The sequence below is a fragment of the Anguilla anguilla genome, chromosome 1 (assembly GCF_013347855.1).
Source record: "Anguilla anguilla isolate fAngAng1 chromosome 1, fAngAng1.pri, whole genome shotgun sequence".
Lineage (NCBI taxonomy): Eukaryota > Metazoa > Chordata > Actinopteri > Anguilliformes > Anguillidae > Anguilla > Anguilla anguilla.
The window spans coordinates 57,291,717-57,307,541 of NC_049201.1; the positions used below are offsets into that span (position 1 = coordinate 57,291,717).

General features: G+C 40.7%; 1 protein-coding gene across 3 annotated transcripts in view; it reads left to right on the forward strand.

Annotated features, from left to right (window-relative positions):
* The window catches only part of LOC118234892 (collagen alpha-6(VI) chain-like), a 50,723-nt gene that overhangs the window by 13,116 nt on the left and 21,782 nt on the right, over window positions 1-15,825 (forward strand). For all 3 annotated transcript variants that reach the window (XM_035431781.1, XM_035431858.1, XM_035431948.1), the window contains exons 2-20: window positions 504-603; window positions 708-1,316; window positions 1,694-2,281; window positions 3,327-3,899; window positions 4,236-4,841; window positions 5,288-5,848; window positions 6,171-6,728; window positions 7,147-7,722; window positions 8,469-9,044; window positions 9,128-9,477; window positions 9,748-9,826; window positions 9,933-10,078; window positions 12,128-12,220; window positions 12,377-12,430; window positions 12,602-12,673; window positions 12,926-12,952; window positions 13,813-13,857; window positions 14,477-14,530; window positions 14,848-14,910. In XM_035431781.1, the coding sequence (XP_035287672.1) occupies window positions 504-603; window positions 708-1,316; window positions 1,694-2,281; window positions 3,327-3,899; window positions 4,236-4,841; window positions 5,288-5,848; window positions 6,171-6,728; window positions 7,147-7,722; window positions 8,469-9,044; window positions 9,128-9,477; window positions 9,748-9,826; window positions 9,933-10,078; window positions 12,128-12,220; window positions 12,377-12,430; window positions 12,602-12,673; window positions 12,926-12,952; window positions 13,813-13,857; window positions 14,477-14,530; window positions 14,848-14,910 (5,730 nt within the window). The remainder of the gene's footprint in view (window positions 1-503; window positions 604-707; window positions 1,317-1,693; window positions 2,282-3,326; window positions 3,900-4,235; window positions 4,842-5,287; window positions 5,849-6,170; window positions 6,729-7,146; window positions 7,723-8,468; window positions 9,045-9,127; window positions 9,478-9,747; window positions 9,827-9,932; window positions 10,079-12,127; window positions 12,221-12,376; window positions 12,431-12,601; window positions 12,674-12,925; window positions 12,953-13,812; window positions 13,858-14,476; window positions 14,531-14,847; window positions 14,911-15,825) is intronic.

Here is a 15,825-nt window from a genome sequence, read left to right on the forward strand (position 1 = left end):
ATGTTTCCCCCTAAGTCTATTGAAAATAAAAGCATGGTTTAGAAAACAATGAGGGAAGGAATTGTTTAGTCTGTATTCATTCTTCTAAATTCCTTATTGCTGGAAATCAGTACTCCAAAAATGATTTATGGCACTATTCCCTGTTACATTTATCAGTACATTTGACTTTGCTTGTTGCATGAAGCAATGGCATTCCTACCATATTTAACATATTAAAGAATTTACGTAACAGCTTTCTGAAAATGTGACTGTAAATTAACACAGAGCATAAGTAGTCCAGGCACCATTGAGTCTAAAACTTTCAAAATTGAAAATGCCAGTTCCAGATGGTCGTTAATTACTTTTCTGTAGAATGGTCTGTTCTGTCCACAGTTGGGGTGAAATATTTGTTAAATGCTGCATTCCAATTCTTTGCGCTCACATTCAGCAGCCTTGTAGAAGAAAATGAAGAAATAATTAACAGCTGGTTTTTATCTGTCACTGTGTGTCTGTTTGTCATGAAGAGCAAGTTCATAACTGCTGGCAACATGGAGGCAATAAGGACGTCTGTGGCTGTTTTTATCTTGGCGTCTTGTCTTTACAGCAGTGGTGCCCAGAAAACAGGTACTGTATTAAACCACACTCCTTCTGGTGATGGAGCCAGTAACACAGCTGTTGCGGTTGACTTATGTTCAGTTGCAGCTGACTGGTTACGTCTTGTATTGCAGTGTGCACCCAGGAGGCAGTGGCTGACATTGTGTTCCTGGTGGACGGCTCCTGGAGCATTGGCACAGAGAACTTCCAGCAGATACGTGCCTTCCTGGTCTCATTGGTAGACAGCTTTGACGTGGGCCCGGACCAGGTTCGGATAGGTCTGGTTCAATACAGCACTGAACCTGTCACCGAGTTCCTTCTGAATGCCTACACAGACAAGCAGGAGATTCTGCAGCACATTCAGAACCTGCCCTACAGGGGCGGTGGCACCAAGACCGGGCTGGGCCTGGAGTTCATGCTTTCCCAGCACTTTGCAGAGAGGTTTGGTAGTCGGGCCAATGAGGGGGTCCCACAGTTTGCAGTGGTCATAACAGACGGACAGTCCCAGGACAACGTTAAGCAGCCAGCAGAGATGGTGAAGAGACGTGGCATCACACTGTATGCTATCGGTATCAAAGATGCAGTGCTGGAGGAGCTGCAAGAGATTGCCAGTGACCCAGATGATAAGCATGTCTACAGTGTGTCTGACTTTGCTGCTCTACAAGGCATCTCCCAGAGTGTCATTCAGGTGCTCTGCACCACAGTGGAAGAAGCCAAGCGTCAGATTGCCCAGGTGTCCCAGGGTAACTCCCCTCTCCACTTACACTGATTTTACTATACTGTCAGTCATTCACAGCTTTGAACTTCTGCCAAAGTAACTGTAACAATAGAACTAGAGCTGTCATTATGAATATCTTTCAATTGTTATTTTAAGAACATTAGCACATTGAATAGTTTATGATTTGTTTGTCTGCCACATAAAATCTCATGCTGAATTAAAACAGATGATCCATAAATCAAGAAATTGAAGCAGTTGTGTGTGTGATCACACATGTACACTTATAAATACAATCCTATTTTATTTTCTTTTTACATTTATCTTTTTATCAATGCATCCGTAATAGATCCAAGTTACAACGATTTTCTTGTTGCACATCAGATTTTCTCTCTTTCTTTCTAGAGTGTAGAAAGGCCACCATGGCAGACATTGTGTTTCTTGTGGATAGCTCCTCAAGCATTGGCCCTGATAATTTCCAGCAAATTAGGATTTTTCTTCATGACTTTGTGGATGGCCTCGATGTGGGAATTAACAAAGTGCGTATAGGACTGGCCCAGTTCAGCAGTGAGCCTCACCAGGAGTTTCTCCTGGGAGAGCAAATGGAGAAAAGGGTTCTCTTGGAGCAGATAGACAAATTGAAATACAGGACGGGGGGCACCCAAACAGGAAAAGCCCTCCAGTTTCTCCAGTCTACCTACTTCACTGAGGCTGGGGGTAGCCGGGCTAGTGAGAATGTCCCACAGATCGCTGTGGTGATCACAGATGGGAGCTCCACTGATGAAGTTGAGGCTCCTGCTCAGGAACTCAGGAAGCAGGGTGTCATCATCTTTGCCATTGGAATTAAGGATGCTGATAAAGAAGAGCTTGAGAAGATTGCCAACAGCCCACACAAGCATTTCCTTATCAACATTGATAGCTATCAGGCACTGCAGCGGCTTACTCAGAGTTTCCTGCAGACTGTGTGTACCTCCGTGGAAACCCAGATACAAGGTAAAATATTTTATATTAAGTGGTGATGAATAAGCTCTGAGCATCATGCTGTACAAACAGCCAGCATCCATTCCATTTGCATTATAATATACCATAATTGTAATGTGAAAATTGACATCCACCTTGTCTTACATGCACAACTCTATTCTGTCAGATAACACAAATAAAGTGTCCTTCATTTTTCATATTAAAGATGCCGTTGTAGAAAAGATGTTTTTTTAGCAATATCTATTCCATCTATCTGCATTTTGTAATTGATTCTCCATATGCTGTTTTCCATTGTTGGCGTCGGTGCAACAGTCCCATAAAGTATTAAAATGTGATGACACGCACACAGGAACTTGCATATTGAATAATGAAGAGCAAGTCCGTATTATATATCTATTTAGGGCATTATAGCTCAGCCATGTATTTTAAAATACTTTAGTTTACAGATGTTTGATCAGTTTATGTTGCGCTAATCAAGATATCGGCTGACCTCCTCCTTTTCTTAGTTTTACAGAACAGTGGAAAAAAGAATAGTAAAGGAGAGTGTACATACTTACATTGTACTTAGACAGTTTGACATTGTAACCTTACGTTAGCTGCCTTATTTGTTGCCGTTGATGTCTCTGACTGTAAAATATATCAAATGTAACCACATCTGTTGACACATTGTCTTTAAAATTATGTTTAATATGTTGCTTAGAATTACCATGTCAAACAGCATTACTGACCGTCTCTTTCTCTAAAATATGCTTCTGCTGGATTATCTTGAAACATTCACACTTTACACCCCCAAGCAAACTGTGCTGATTTGTTTTATTTCAAATTTATAGTATGAAAACAAACTGTTGTGACAACCAATCACCACAGATGTCACCAAATCCACCAAAACTAAAAAATTGAGGATAGGCACTTTAAGATTATTATCTATTTTATTTCCTTATAGTCAGTCATTGTATGTGAATGTAGTATGAATTGTGCTGTGACTCAGCTGTCTTGAAAAATGTTACCGCATGTTATTACACTCTGAAAAATGTAAACTTTTCATTTTAAACATTAGCTCCAAGGTTTGCTGATGTGTTCATCCTGGTGGACAGCACAGCTGAGATGGGAAAGGTGAGAATCCTCCTGAACCGAACAGTCAACCAGTTGAATGTTGGCAGTGAGGCACATCGGATCGGCTTGGCCCAGTTCGGCTCTGACACTAAGGTGGAGTTCCTGCTGAACAAGTATCGGACCAAAGACGAAGTCCTGCTTCATTTGAAGAACCAGTTCCGACTGCGGCCTGGGAAGGACCGTCAGTTAGGGCGGGCCCTGGAACATGCTCGTGTCAATTTCTTCAACGCAGCTGCTGGCAGCCGGATTGCTGAAGGTTTCCCGCAGTTCCTGCTGGTCATCACCGCTGGGCAGTCACAGGACAGTGTGATAAGGGCCGCACGGTCGATCAAGACTGAGGGGGTGACCGTCATCTCCATTGGACTGCCTAAAACCAACAGACAGGAGCTGGAACTCATTGCCACATCACCCTATGTGTTCCAGACTTCACCACAGAGCATTGCATTGATACCTCAGGAGGTGAAAGGTATCATTGAATCTAAGGAAGCCCACTTGGGACTGGCAACAGGGCCTTCAGGTGATTCAACTCTCAGTTATTCAGTTAAATTTTGTCATTTATTTAATTTATGTTTTGAATTTACATGTGTTATGTGTATGATGAGATAACATTCCCCTGGCCTGGTTTCCAGAAAATAAAAACTTACGTTATATTCCACATTTTATGTGAGTCAATCTCTTCTGTGATCTTGCTCTGCCTTCATGATGGAATTAAGATTTATTCATTTATTGTGTATTGGCATCACGTAATGTCACAATTTCTTCTGCTGATGTTCTTTGCCGTAAATCCTCAATCTGTATATGAAACTATACTAATTATTTTCGTTCACCACTAATCTTAGTCTGTGTTTTTCAGATTGCAGGTCAGCCAGAATGGCTGACATTGTTTTCATTGTGGAGCAATCTGGCAGCAAGGCTAATTTCCAGCAAGTGCGCAACTTCATCTCCCGCATTGTAGATGGCCTCGATGTTAGCTTCAAGAAAGTGAGGGTGGGTATCGTATTGTACAGCAGTGCTCCAAAAGCAATGGTCTACCTGAACAGCATTAAGGAGAAGGCTGATGTCCTGCAGTTCATTAACATCCTGCCATACCAAGAGGGGAGAACTAAGACTGGCGCTGCCTTGAACTTTACCCGTGAAAACATGTTCAGCAAGAGTGCGGGGGGCCGGAAGGACCAGGGGGTGCAGCAGCTGGCCATCGTCATCACCAGCAGGAAGTCCCGGGATGATGTTGGAACAGCTGCAGTGGCACTGCGCCGCACAGGGGTCACTGTATATACTGTCGGGGTGAAGGATGCTGACCAGAAGGAACTGAACCAGATCGCCTCCCATCCAGCCAGGAAGCACGTCTTCAAGGCTGACAGCCTCACTCAACTGGAGAAGAGCCTTCAGAAGCTTTTGTGTAACAACATCCTTCAAAGAGCCTTTGCTGTTCCTGTCAGAAGCTTCAATCTGAAAACAGGTAAATTATAAACTGTGAAGTAAATCAAATGCAAAGCTGGTGCTTTTTTGTGACTGGAAAAAGCAGCCTAGAACGAACAATATCTATCACTCACTCAGGTTGTCAGTCACTCACAGACTGACTGACTGATAAAGTTTATAGCATGTAACGCAATGATTTTCTAAATTCATAGTAGTATACCAGTTAAGCAGCTGCAGCAGTACCTTTACAGTCCTTGTGTATCACAAATGTGAAAATCTACTTGATTAAATTCCATTTGCTATTAAAAGCCACTTTCATGCTATTACTAGGAAAAATTTGTAGTTGACCAAATGAATACTAGCAGTCAAAATAATTACTCAAAGTAAGTCACAACTTTGTCACATTCTTCTGCAACTACCTGTACTCTCTTTAACACCATCCTTCTCACTATGTTCACCTCTCACGCTATATCCTGGATAATTCAGGCTGTGTTCAGACGGAGCAAGCAGACTTTTACTTCTTGATTGACCACTCTGGGAGCATCTATCCAAGTGACTTCCAGGACATGAAAAAGTTCATCCTAGAGTTTCTGCACATGTTCAGGATTGGGCCAAACCAGGTTCGGGTAGGAGTAGTGAAATTTGCAGATTACCCTACACTGGAATTTCGTCTGACAGAGCACACCAGCAGCAGTTCGTTGGAGAGAGCTGTTGAAAATATCCTTCAGGTGGGTGGGGGTACAGAGATTGGGCGAGCACTGACCTTCATGGGTCCACTGTTCAAGGATGCCTCCAAGACCCGGGGCGAAAAGGTGCCCGAGTTTCTCATCGTCATCACTGATGGGAAGTCCACTGACAGGGTTGAGCAGCCAGCAAAAGAGCTGCGTGATCAGGGTGTTATCATCTATGCCATTGGGGTGAGGGGTGCTGACGAGGCTGAGCTGCTGGAGATTGCTGGCTCTCCAGACAGGGAGTTCTTTGTCAATGACTTTGATGCTCTGAAGCCCATCAAAGATGAAATTGTCACAGACATCTGCTCTGAGGAGGGTATGTACCTTTTATCCATACACTCCAAAGAAGGGCCATACACAGATTTTTTTTATTTGGGCAAGGGGGGGGGGGGGGGGGGGCATTATGCTGGTGTCTTTGTTTAACAATAACTACTTAGAATATAGAATTATGTGTTTCAGATTTGATAAGTGAAACTAGATTTTGAATAAAAAAACTAAATCAGTAACCAGGTTTCAGAATTTAAGCAAAGATTAATTTATGTACCAATTATTTTAGATCTAGTTTTAGGAGGTTTCAGAGAACATTCCAGGGTGCCTTGGTAAAATATCTAAATCTCTATGTTTTCTTTTTTTCATAGTTTGCAAAGATATGGAGGGAGATCTCCTGTTCTTGATTGATGGTTCAAGTAGCATCAGCCCCTCTGATTTCAACCACATGAAGCAGTTTATGATGTCTATAGTTGACAAGTCTGTAGTAGGTCTGGACAAGCTCCATGTTGGTGTCTTGCAGTTTAGCATAAAACAGCAAGAGGAATTTCCCCTGAACAAGTTCTATGATAAAGGGAGCATTGATCAGGCTATCAGCTCCATTCAGCAGTTGGATGGAGGGACTCTCACAGGAACTGCTCTGTCCTTTGCCTCAAAGTACTTTGACTCACCCAAAGGAGGGCGTTTGAATGTTAGGCAGTTCTTGATTGTGATCACTGATGGCGAGGCCCAAGATGAAGTGGCCAAGCCAGCTGAAGAGCTGAGAAACAAAGGTGTGATCATCTACTCAATTGGAGTTCTCAATGCCAACAACTCCCAGTTGCTGGAGATCAGCGGGTCCCAGGAAAGGGTCTTCACTGAGAGGGACTTTGATGCCCTCCAACATTTAGAAAAAATAATTCTCTTTAAGCTGTGCCACCCTGAGGCCGGTGAGTATTGTTTTTAAATGCTTCTTTAAGATATATTTTTAAATGCTTATAGGGACAATCCTTAATTTTTCATATTAAAAAATGCCATATTTTTATATACCTTCTCACGATGGCATTTTTGTAATAATATTGATTCAATGTGTTTGCGTTCTGCAATTGCTCATTAATATGCTATTCCCCACGGGTGCGACTAGTAGCAGACAGTGAGACCAGAGACTGGGCCTTCAGCAACATGCTAACACCTTTTGTGACAACCTGTCACCACAGATGTCGCTAAATCCACCAAAACTGAAAAAATAAAGATTGCCATTTTAAAAAATGTTGAAAGGCATTGTTTTAAAATGCACATATGCTGTGTAATTGGCAACATGATTCTTGAAATATCTTATTTAGTATTCATTTTCATGCATTTAAACAGACTGCAAGAAGACAGAGATTGCAGACATGATCTTTCTAGTGGATGGTTCAAGCAGCATCCAGCCAAGTGATTTCCAGAGCATGATAAAATTCATGACATCAGTGGTCAACAACACAGATGTTGGGGAAAACCGTACCAGGTTTGGAGCTATCTTGTACTCGGACGCACCCAAAACCAGTTTTACATTGAACCAGTACTACACCAAGAGAGAAGTTCGAGGAGCTGTTGCTGCCCTGGAACCGCCTGGCGGTAATACCTACACAGCCTTGGGCCTGCAGTACTCGCTGGCCTTCTTTGAACCACAGTACGGTGGCCGTGCTGCTGAAAAGGTTCCTCAGATCCTGATGGTGATCACAGATGGGGAGGCCACAGATGCAGTGGCCCTTCCGGTGTGGTCCAGGGCAGTGAGGGAGAAGGGCATCAAGATTTATGGCGTCGGAGTGGGGGGTGCTGACAAGAAGGAACTGGAAGTCATGACAGGGGATCCAACAAAGGTGTTCTACGTGGACAGCTATCAAGCCCTGGAAGTGCTCTACAAAAACCTCTCCAATGTGCTGTGTGTTGAAACGAAACCAGGTAGGCACGCTATTTGTGGCCTCCAACTTTCTGCCACTGTTTAAGTTAATCTGGTGGGTTCAAGTTCACCTCAAGTTTACTTTCAGAAAGCATGATTGCATGAACATAATCATTAATGGGGAAGGTAATGTTTAGGAAAATTAGTAAAGGGTATCCTGGAGACAAAAAGCAGCTTTAATGGGAAAGAATATACTAAAGAACAATTGTACAAATGGAGAAATGTGACTTATGGTTGAACTAATATCTTCTAAATCAGAACATTAAAGTAACATGTACAGTAGAATTATATAATTCTACTGTACATGTTACTTTACATATATAATTTTATGCACATAGTGTTATGCATCCATTAATATATAACTAAAATAATAATTGAATAGTGAAATAGTTTTATTAATGATGGTAAAAAATTTAAATGGAGCTGCTGGGTGGCTCTTCTTGTTAAGGTACTGTTCTAGTGCATGGATGGGCACCATGATCTGGTCACCTGCAAATGTGTCAGTTGAGCTGCGCATGAAGTGTCTTCCTTTGGCATGTCTTTGGCCTGTCTTGTGGTGGGATAGGAGGCTGCAGCTGACATCACATGCTGTCTTGAACTCCTAATTCAATAGTGGAGGTTGCAGCAATGAGTCATGATGAATGTGATGGAGTATTCCAAATTGAGAGAAAAAGGGGGGAGACATTAAAAATCATTTTAATTTAAATGCTCTCACTCCACTTTAACACTCATTATTTCTCCCATCCAGTGTGTGTCAAGCAGAAGGCTGATCTGGTTGTACTTATGGATGGATCCAGCAGCATTGGGGAAGTGGAATTTAAGATGATGAAGAAGTTTGTGTCAGACCTGACTGGCAGTTTCCAAGTAAGCCAGGAACATGTGAGGGTGGGGATGGCCCAGTTCAGCACGGACCCCCATAAAAACTTTTATCTTAACAAGTATGACAACATAAGTGACGTCAAGGACAATATCCTGGCCATTGAGCAGATTGGCGGGGGCACGTACATCGGCAAAGCTCTGTACTTCATCCAGCAGTTCTTTCAAGCCTCCACTGGCAGCCGGATTGCCCAGAAAGTCTCTCAGAACTTGGTGGTGATCACAGATGGGGAATCCCAAGATGATGTGGAGCATTCAGCCGAGGTGTTAAGGTCCATGGGCATAAATGTGTTTGTCATCGGCGTGGGTCGGATCCATGCTTTCGAGCTGCTGCAAATCGCTGGGTCCCAGGATAGGTTCTTCACTGCCCAAAACTTTGCCGGTTTGGAGAAGATCAAGGACAATGTGGTGGACACCATATGCAATCCACCCCGTGACCGCCCAGATGGTGAGTCCTGAGATGAGAAACAATCAATATATATTTGTTGTAGTGGTGAAACCTTTTTACAGTCTGATGGTTTTTCTCTACAGTTTGCTCTGTGGACATTGGAATTGGATTTGACATCTCCCGGAGGCCGCGAGCTGATCTGCTCTTCAATGGTCAGCAGAAGTTGAAGGCATACCTGCCTGACATCATCCGTTATTCATCCTCCCTGGATGAACTCTGCTGCACTGAAGGCAAAATCATCAAGCCCAACATTGGCTTCCTGGTGGCTGGCGAAGATGGGAGGGTCATTAATGATTACGAGTTTGAATGGTATAATGAGCAGGTGGTTCAGAAGGTGATGGCCCTGCAGACCTCTGAGCCAACCTTCTTTAATGTGCAGCTGCTGCAAGCCTTCTCTACAAAGTTCCAAAAACAGTCCCGTGCCGGAGTGAAGGTAAGTTGACTGAAGGTTTGCGTGGGGATACAGGATACAAGATTTACTCATTGGTTTTATTTCAACATTTTCCATGGCTATATATGTTCATAAAAACATTGCTTTCTTGATTAATTACAGAGCCGTTGTTCTACAAAATCACTATGGTCATGAAGTTTTGAGGTTCATTAGTTATATTATGTGATACACCCTTTTTATTAGCAAATTTGTGTTGTGCCTAATCAGGGCTTGTCTGGAAGAGTCTTGTTTTGTCATTATGTTTTCCTACAGATCATGATAATATTCACAGATGGATTTGATGACATCATTGAAAAGCTAGAGGCAGAATCAGACCGCCTCAGAAGAGAAGGTATGGCAAGTGCAGAAGACCACAGGCAGAGTTTTGGGGCCTCTCATTGTTTCTTCAGTTGTTTCCTCACAATTTCCTACTGCTTTCCTCCGTGCCTCTGGAATAGGAATTCAAGCATTGCTGTTAGTGGGTCTGGAGGGTGTCCGGAACCCCAGCGATCTTCAGATGGTTGAATTTGGAAGAGGTTTTGGCTACAAGCAGCCCCTGTCCATTGGCATGCAGAATGTTGCCAGTGTCATGTTAAAGCAAATCGTGAGTATCACATTTAATTGTTTCAGTCAGCTTTTGTTGTAGGTTCCCCTCTGGAAAGTTTGTTCTTTGATCAGTTGTAACTTTCACTGGATTCAATTGCTTTGAATTGTTCACTTGCACTCCTAATGTTAATATTTTAAAGCTCAATATAATATTGAATATTTTATATCAAGACCATTGTGAAGTGGCGCTCTAGATCACAAATCTGAAGGTTATGATATTACCAAATATGCTAGCTAATGGCAAATTTGTGGGTCCTGGCCTTCATGTATGGTGGTTTTCATTCCACACATTGCAGTGATTTTTTAATGTTTTTCCAGTAAATTCTTTTTATTTCACTTTTAATGCCTAATACACCCACTTAGTCTATGTTACAAAGAAGGAATATTCCATATTCATTTCGCAACAGATGAGGTCTTGAACAACTAGGCTAATACTTTCACTAGCTGTAATGTATTATGGCAAATGATTCAATTTGATAGAAATTACATATTTTCAGTAATGGACCTGAAACCCTAAATGTGAACACCGATTTATAAAAAAGTTCTTGGATGTAAACTTGACTGTAACTCAAGATCATTTCCCAAGTTATGCTTACGCTTGATTCAAACTGGTGTATCTATGTTATACGCAACTACAATATAGATATAAATCTCTAATGAACTTCAATTTGAACATGTCATTTACAATGAGCCCATCTTGTGATTGCAGTTAATAACAGCCATTTCTGTCAGGACCACTGTCATCAAAGTAGAACTTTATTGACAATAAAGGAAATACAGTTATGTTTGGCGGTATGGCTCTGTTCTGGAGCTCTCCCGCCAACCACGCAGCCCGCGTGGATAAGGCCGGGAGGCCAGCAGCCAAACCCCCCTAGAGGGGTACACACAGAACAGATCCAGCAGCAAAGCAAGTTCTTAACACATAGGGGTGGAGCAATGCAATTTCTTAACACATAGGAATTGATAAATGCAAATTCTTGACACATGGGGATGGAGCTGGGGTGGTGGAGGGGATTTACGAAGCAACGTGCAGCGCTTGCATGCAGGAGGAGCAGCCGAATGAGTAGAGGGAGGCTGTTTAAGTAGACCGCCCTGTTAGTGAATGTACTGTGATAGGCAAACATCACTCAGCTGAGCCATCAGCTGATTCAGCCGGAGCGCTTGACTCTCGTGGCCTGCCAGAACTACGCGATGCTCCATTTTCCTGTAAATAGGCTTGCATTTCTTGCACTCTTCATGTTTAAAATTGATTATCAATTAAATGTTATTCTTAAAGTGTGCCCACAATACACTTCAGGCATTTCCATGCAGCCCTCAAATATGAAGTTCAGTTTAGGAGAACAATAATCCATTTAGTGTATGATTATATCGGTTTGCGTGATATATATGTATACATATATATATATATGTATACATATATATATATATATATATATATATATATAGGTTTGATATACATATGTATTGATTTGCTATTGACACATCTATTGGTTTGTCACTGACAGATCTATTGGTTTGTCATTTATGGTACACTAAACGGCTCCCCTTACTGAAAGGTGTAGTACATCTTCAAAACCGGCAGGTAATTAGCTTATGTCTAGTGTAACCTTTACATAGAGACCTCATATTCACATCCAAGTGGGATTTTATGAATAGCTACTTAATCATGTTTTTCAGCATAAGACCCTATTTAAGATACTGTTTGATTTTAAGACCATTTTATAAATCAGGCGTCTAGTCAATATATCAAAGTAATTCGTGGAAAAAGAAGAGCATAGAGAATAGAGAAGTAAATAGGATATTTATTAGAAAAATGCACCAAACCTGTGTTAAGAACTCTTTTTGAATTGAAACTGATAAAAAATTAAAAACATGTATTTAATAACCTTATTTGGCTAGAAGAAAAGGATCCCATGGTCAAGAGTAGACACTACTGCACAAAGGCATGCACAATTGCAATTACATTATCATAATGAAATTACTAGCGAGAGGTGTATCTATCTATCTATCTATCTCTCTCTCTCTCTCTCTCTCTCTCCCTCTGTAGGACACTGTGGTAGGACGGGAATGCTGTGGGGTGATGTGTAAGTGTTCTGGTCAGGAGGGGGTCCGTGGTCCCAGGGGGGTGCCAGGGGGAAAGGTAAGACTCCAGCTGATGTGGCCATGCTGTGATTGGGTGGTTTTCAGTGCAATTGGGGGAATTCTTTTGTTGACAAAAGCAAAGTGCCTAGTCCAGCTCCTGATCCTCGTTGTGTACATTTTGAATAATATACATTTTTTATTTGTTCCCAAACAGGGTCTTTCAGGTCTAAAGGGTCACCCTGGATTCCCAGGAGAAGAAGGGGGGATTGTGAGTAATTAATTTCATGTTCAGGCACATGTTAATGCTTACAAAATGAGCATAATACAATAAGGCTTAAGTCCTAATCACTTACCTGTAAATGAGTTTCAGGGATAGACCTATGCTATAGGGAGGGTGGAACTGCCTATGGATATATTTCTTTTTTGGGGCTGTTTTCAGGGGGGGAGAGGTCCACCAGGATTGAATGGAACACAAGGGTTACAGGGCTGTTCTGGGAAAAGAGGAATCAAGGTAAGATGCTCTTTTCAGCCAAATATGTGTTTGCCTCAGAAGTCCCCAGTCCCAGAAATATCCTTCTGTATTTTGCAGTTATATCTCCATTTCACCAACAGACGAAGTAATGGTCAGTAAATTGACCTTTGTTGTAAGAAGCACATAACCCTCATAAAGTGAATCAAAAATTCTGACCATTTTGTATGCATACAAAATGGTCAGCATTTCAAATGAGCGAATAAGTGAGTTTGACCTGTTTTGTTTTTACAGGGATCAAGAGGCTACAGGGGCAATAGAGTAAGTGCCTTTAAACCATTTTCACACACATGGAATGTGCCATTATCTTTAAAAAGTTTTATTATTTTTAAACCTGTTTAATGAAGTACTCATGAAGAAATGTGACATCTGGGAACAGAAATATGATTGTTTACAATCCCTTTCCAAGGTTTGCTTAAAGCTATAGTCCTTAATTTTTTCCATATTATAAATGCCATATTAAAAATGCCATATTTGATATCTTTTCACGCTGGAATTTTGTAGCAATATCCATTCATTGTATTTGTATTCTGTAATTGCTGCTCTGCATGATATTTATGCTATGTGCTATTTTCCATTGTTGTCATCGGGCCTGACAATCCCACCATACTTGCTGTATTTCAAAACTACTTTCAGTAAAAGCTGTTTGATGGGTTTATACTGTGCTAATAAAAATATCAGCTAACCTCCTCCTTTTCTTAGTTTTACAGTTGTGGATAAAAACAAGTGAAAAAACATGACACTGTTACCTAACATTAGCTCCCCTATTTCTCGCGGTTGATGTCTCTAACAGTACAATTTATCAAATGTAACCACATCTGTTGCCACTTTGTATTTAAAATAAGGTTTGATGTGTTGCTCAGTATTACCGATTGACACTAGGCACTGCTTAGCTTTGCTTAAGATGAAAGCTTTCTGGATATAGTGTAAACTAGTTAGTGGCTTATGGGAAAATACATCAAAGTATTGCATGTTTCAGCTGTAGTGTTCCTTGCACAGGTGCAGTTTACATGACAGGTTCAGATTGTGTAGAAAAAAATATTACATATGCAATGGTGAATCATTTCTACAAATGGTGACCTGATGCCATGATGGAGTATATGATGCTTTCTCTCTGACAGGGAGAAGATGGAGATCATGGACTGGATGGGGTCCATGGAGAGCAGGTAATTCCTGTCTCTTAACTCATATTACTATTCTACAGTAATTTCCTGCCATCTGAGAGGGCACCAAACCAGCATGTTTATTTGGATTTTATTTTTTAAAAATGACTTTGGCATAATAACAGAGAGTAATGTTTCAGTCATTTGTTTATGTTTTTACAGTAACACATACTTACTCAGTGTTAAACTAACACTTGCCAATGACATTTGCCAGAATACAGGAGGATTTAGTTGCCTGGCGTGTTAAGCTTATAGGATTTCATTTACATTCAATTTGTGTAAGATCAGAAAATAAATTGAAATTCAAGAAATTGAAAAATCTTTATAGAACATTGCAGGCATTTTGAATTTATGAATTTAATTTTGTGTCCTAATGAACTGAATTTGAATGGAATCTGATTTCAGTGGTATGATTCATGGTTAATAATTTACTAATTATTAATTTCATAATTAATACATTAATTTCTTCATTCATTATGTGAATTCAGTCATTCATTTACTAGTTTGTGTGACAGAGTGACTAATTCTTGACGTTTAAATTCTTGATTGGTTGACAGATTGTTTGATTAATTTATCTGTTTTTTGGCTGGTATATTAAATATTAATTTTGTTGAATTGACAGGGTTTGACTGGATCGCCAGGTGCCTCAGGAGAGAGAGGAAGTCCAGGCAGCCCAGTTAAGGACTTTTATTTTAAACCATTTACTGCAGTACTGTTTACACAGTACTTATACTCTATTCTATACCAAGGGCAATTTTTATCTGAACTTGTATACACTTGTATACACTACCATCCACGCTGTCTTTATATGAGATAAAAACTCATATAAAGATTTTTGGGGGGTACAGTATACAGTATGTACATCCCTATCTAACAGAGATGGCACAGTGGCACAGAGATGGCACAGTTCATCAAAATATCACATCAAGAATGGTGCAGTGGTGTAAGGTCAAGTGGAGGTGATCACTGACTCCTGATGGGTATCTATTGCAGGGCCGTAGGGGCATCCGAGGAGAATCAGGGGTCAGAGGTCAGCCTGGTCTGAGAGGTGACCCTGTAAGTATCATCTGATATTCAGTCCCTACCACACCGCACAGTAATTACAATGCTAACACAACCAGTTTTTCATTTAATCTCATTTGAAACATAAATTAATTTAGGTTCTCAGAACATTCCTGGAATGAGAATAAAACTAATAAAGGTTCTCAGGGTATACCCTTGAATATTATCATTACGTTACAAGGAACATTGCAGGTATGGCCTTAAAACATTTTATTTTCAGTTTTGTTATTCAACTTAAAAAATATATTTTCAGGCTAGGAGAGTTTGTTGGTGGGCCAGATTCTCAAGTCAAATTCAAATTCCCCTGTATACGCGGGGGTTTGAAATCAGCCTTGGCACTTTCTGGACAATCCCCCCTACTCTATGTGTTACCCTGTTTGAATAAAGCGAGAAATACAAAAGGAGGGTGGTCTGTCAGCTGTCCTTTTTAAAGGAAAAAAACAGAATCTGAACTGCGGAAGGTCATGTTAAACAAATCTACCATTTCACTACTTTCATTTGGAACTCTTCATTTGGAATTCTTAAAAGTATTTGACATATATCCTCCTTTTATCATGACTAAATGACAGCTGTCAGGGTATATTACCAGTAACTTTGTATGTGACCTGGTAAGTTTCTCTGTGAAATAACTGGTTTTGAACAATAAAAGGTTCAAAGACTGTTAAGGGAACATACTAGTCAAAACCTTATCTCACTACCAATTGTATTTCTCTCATAAAACTTCCTCAGCATTCTGGCCATATGCTAACTGGGAAGTACAAAACATAAAAGCAGCAGAAACAGATCAAAGTTTAATTGTACTGAAAATAATACATGATTAAAAAGGACAAACCTGTTCAATGAGAGTTAGCCATGCATTTTTGTTCAGACTATAGAGTAATGCATACATCAATTGCTCTTTTTGTGGGG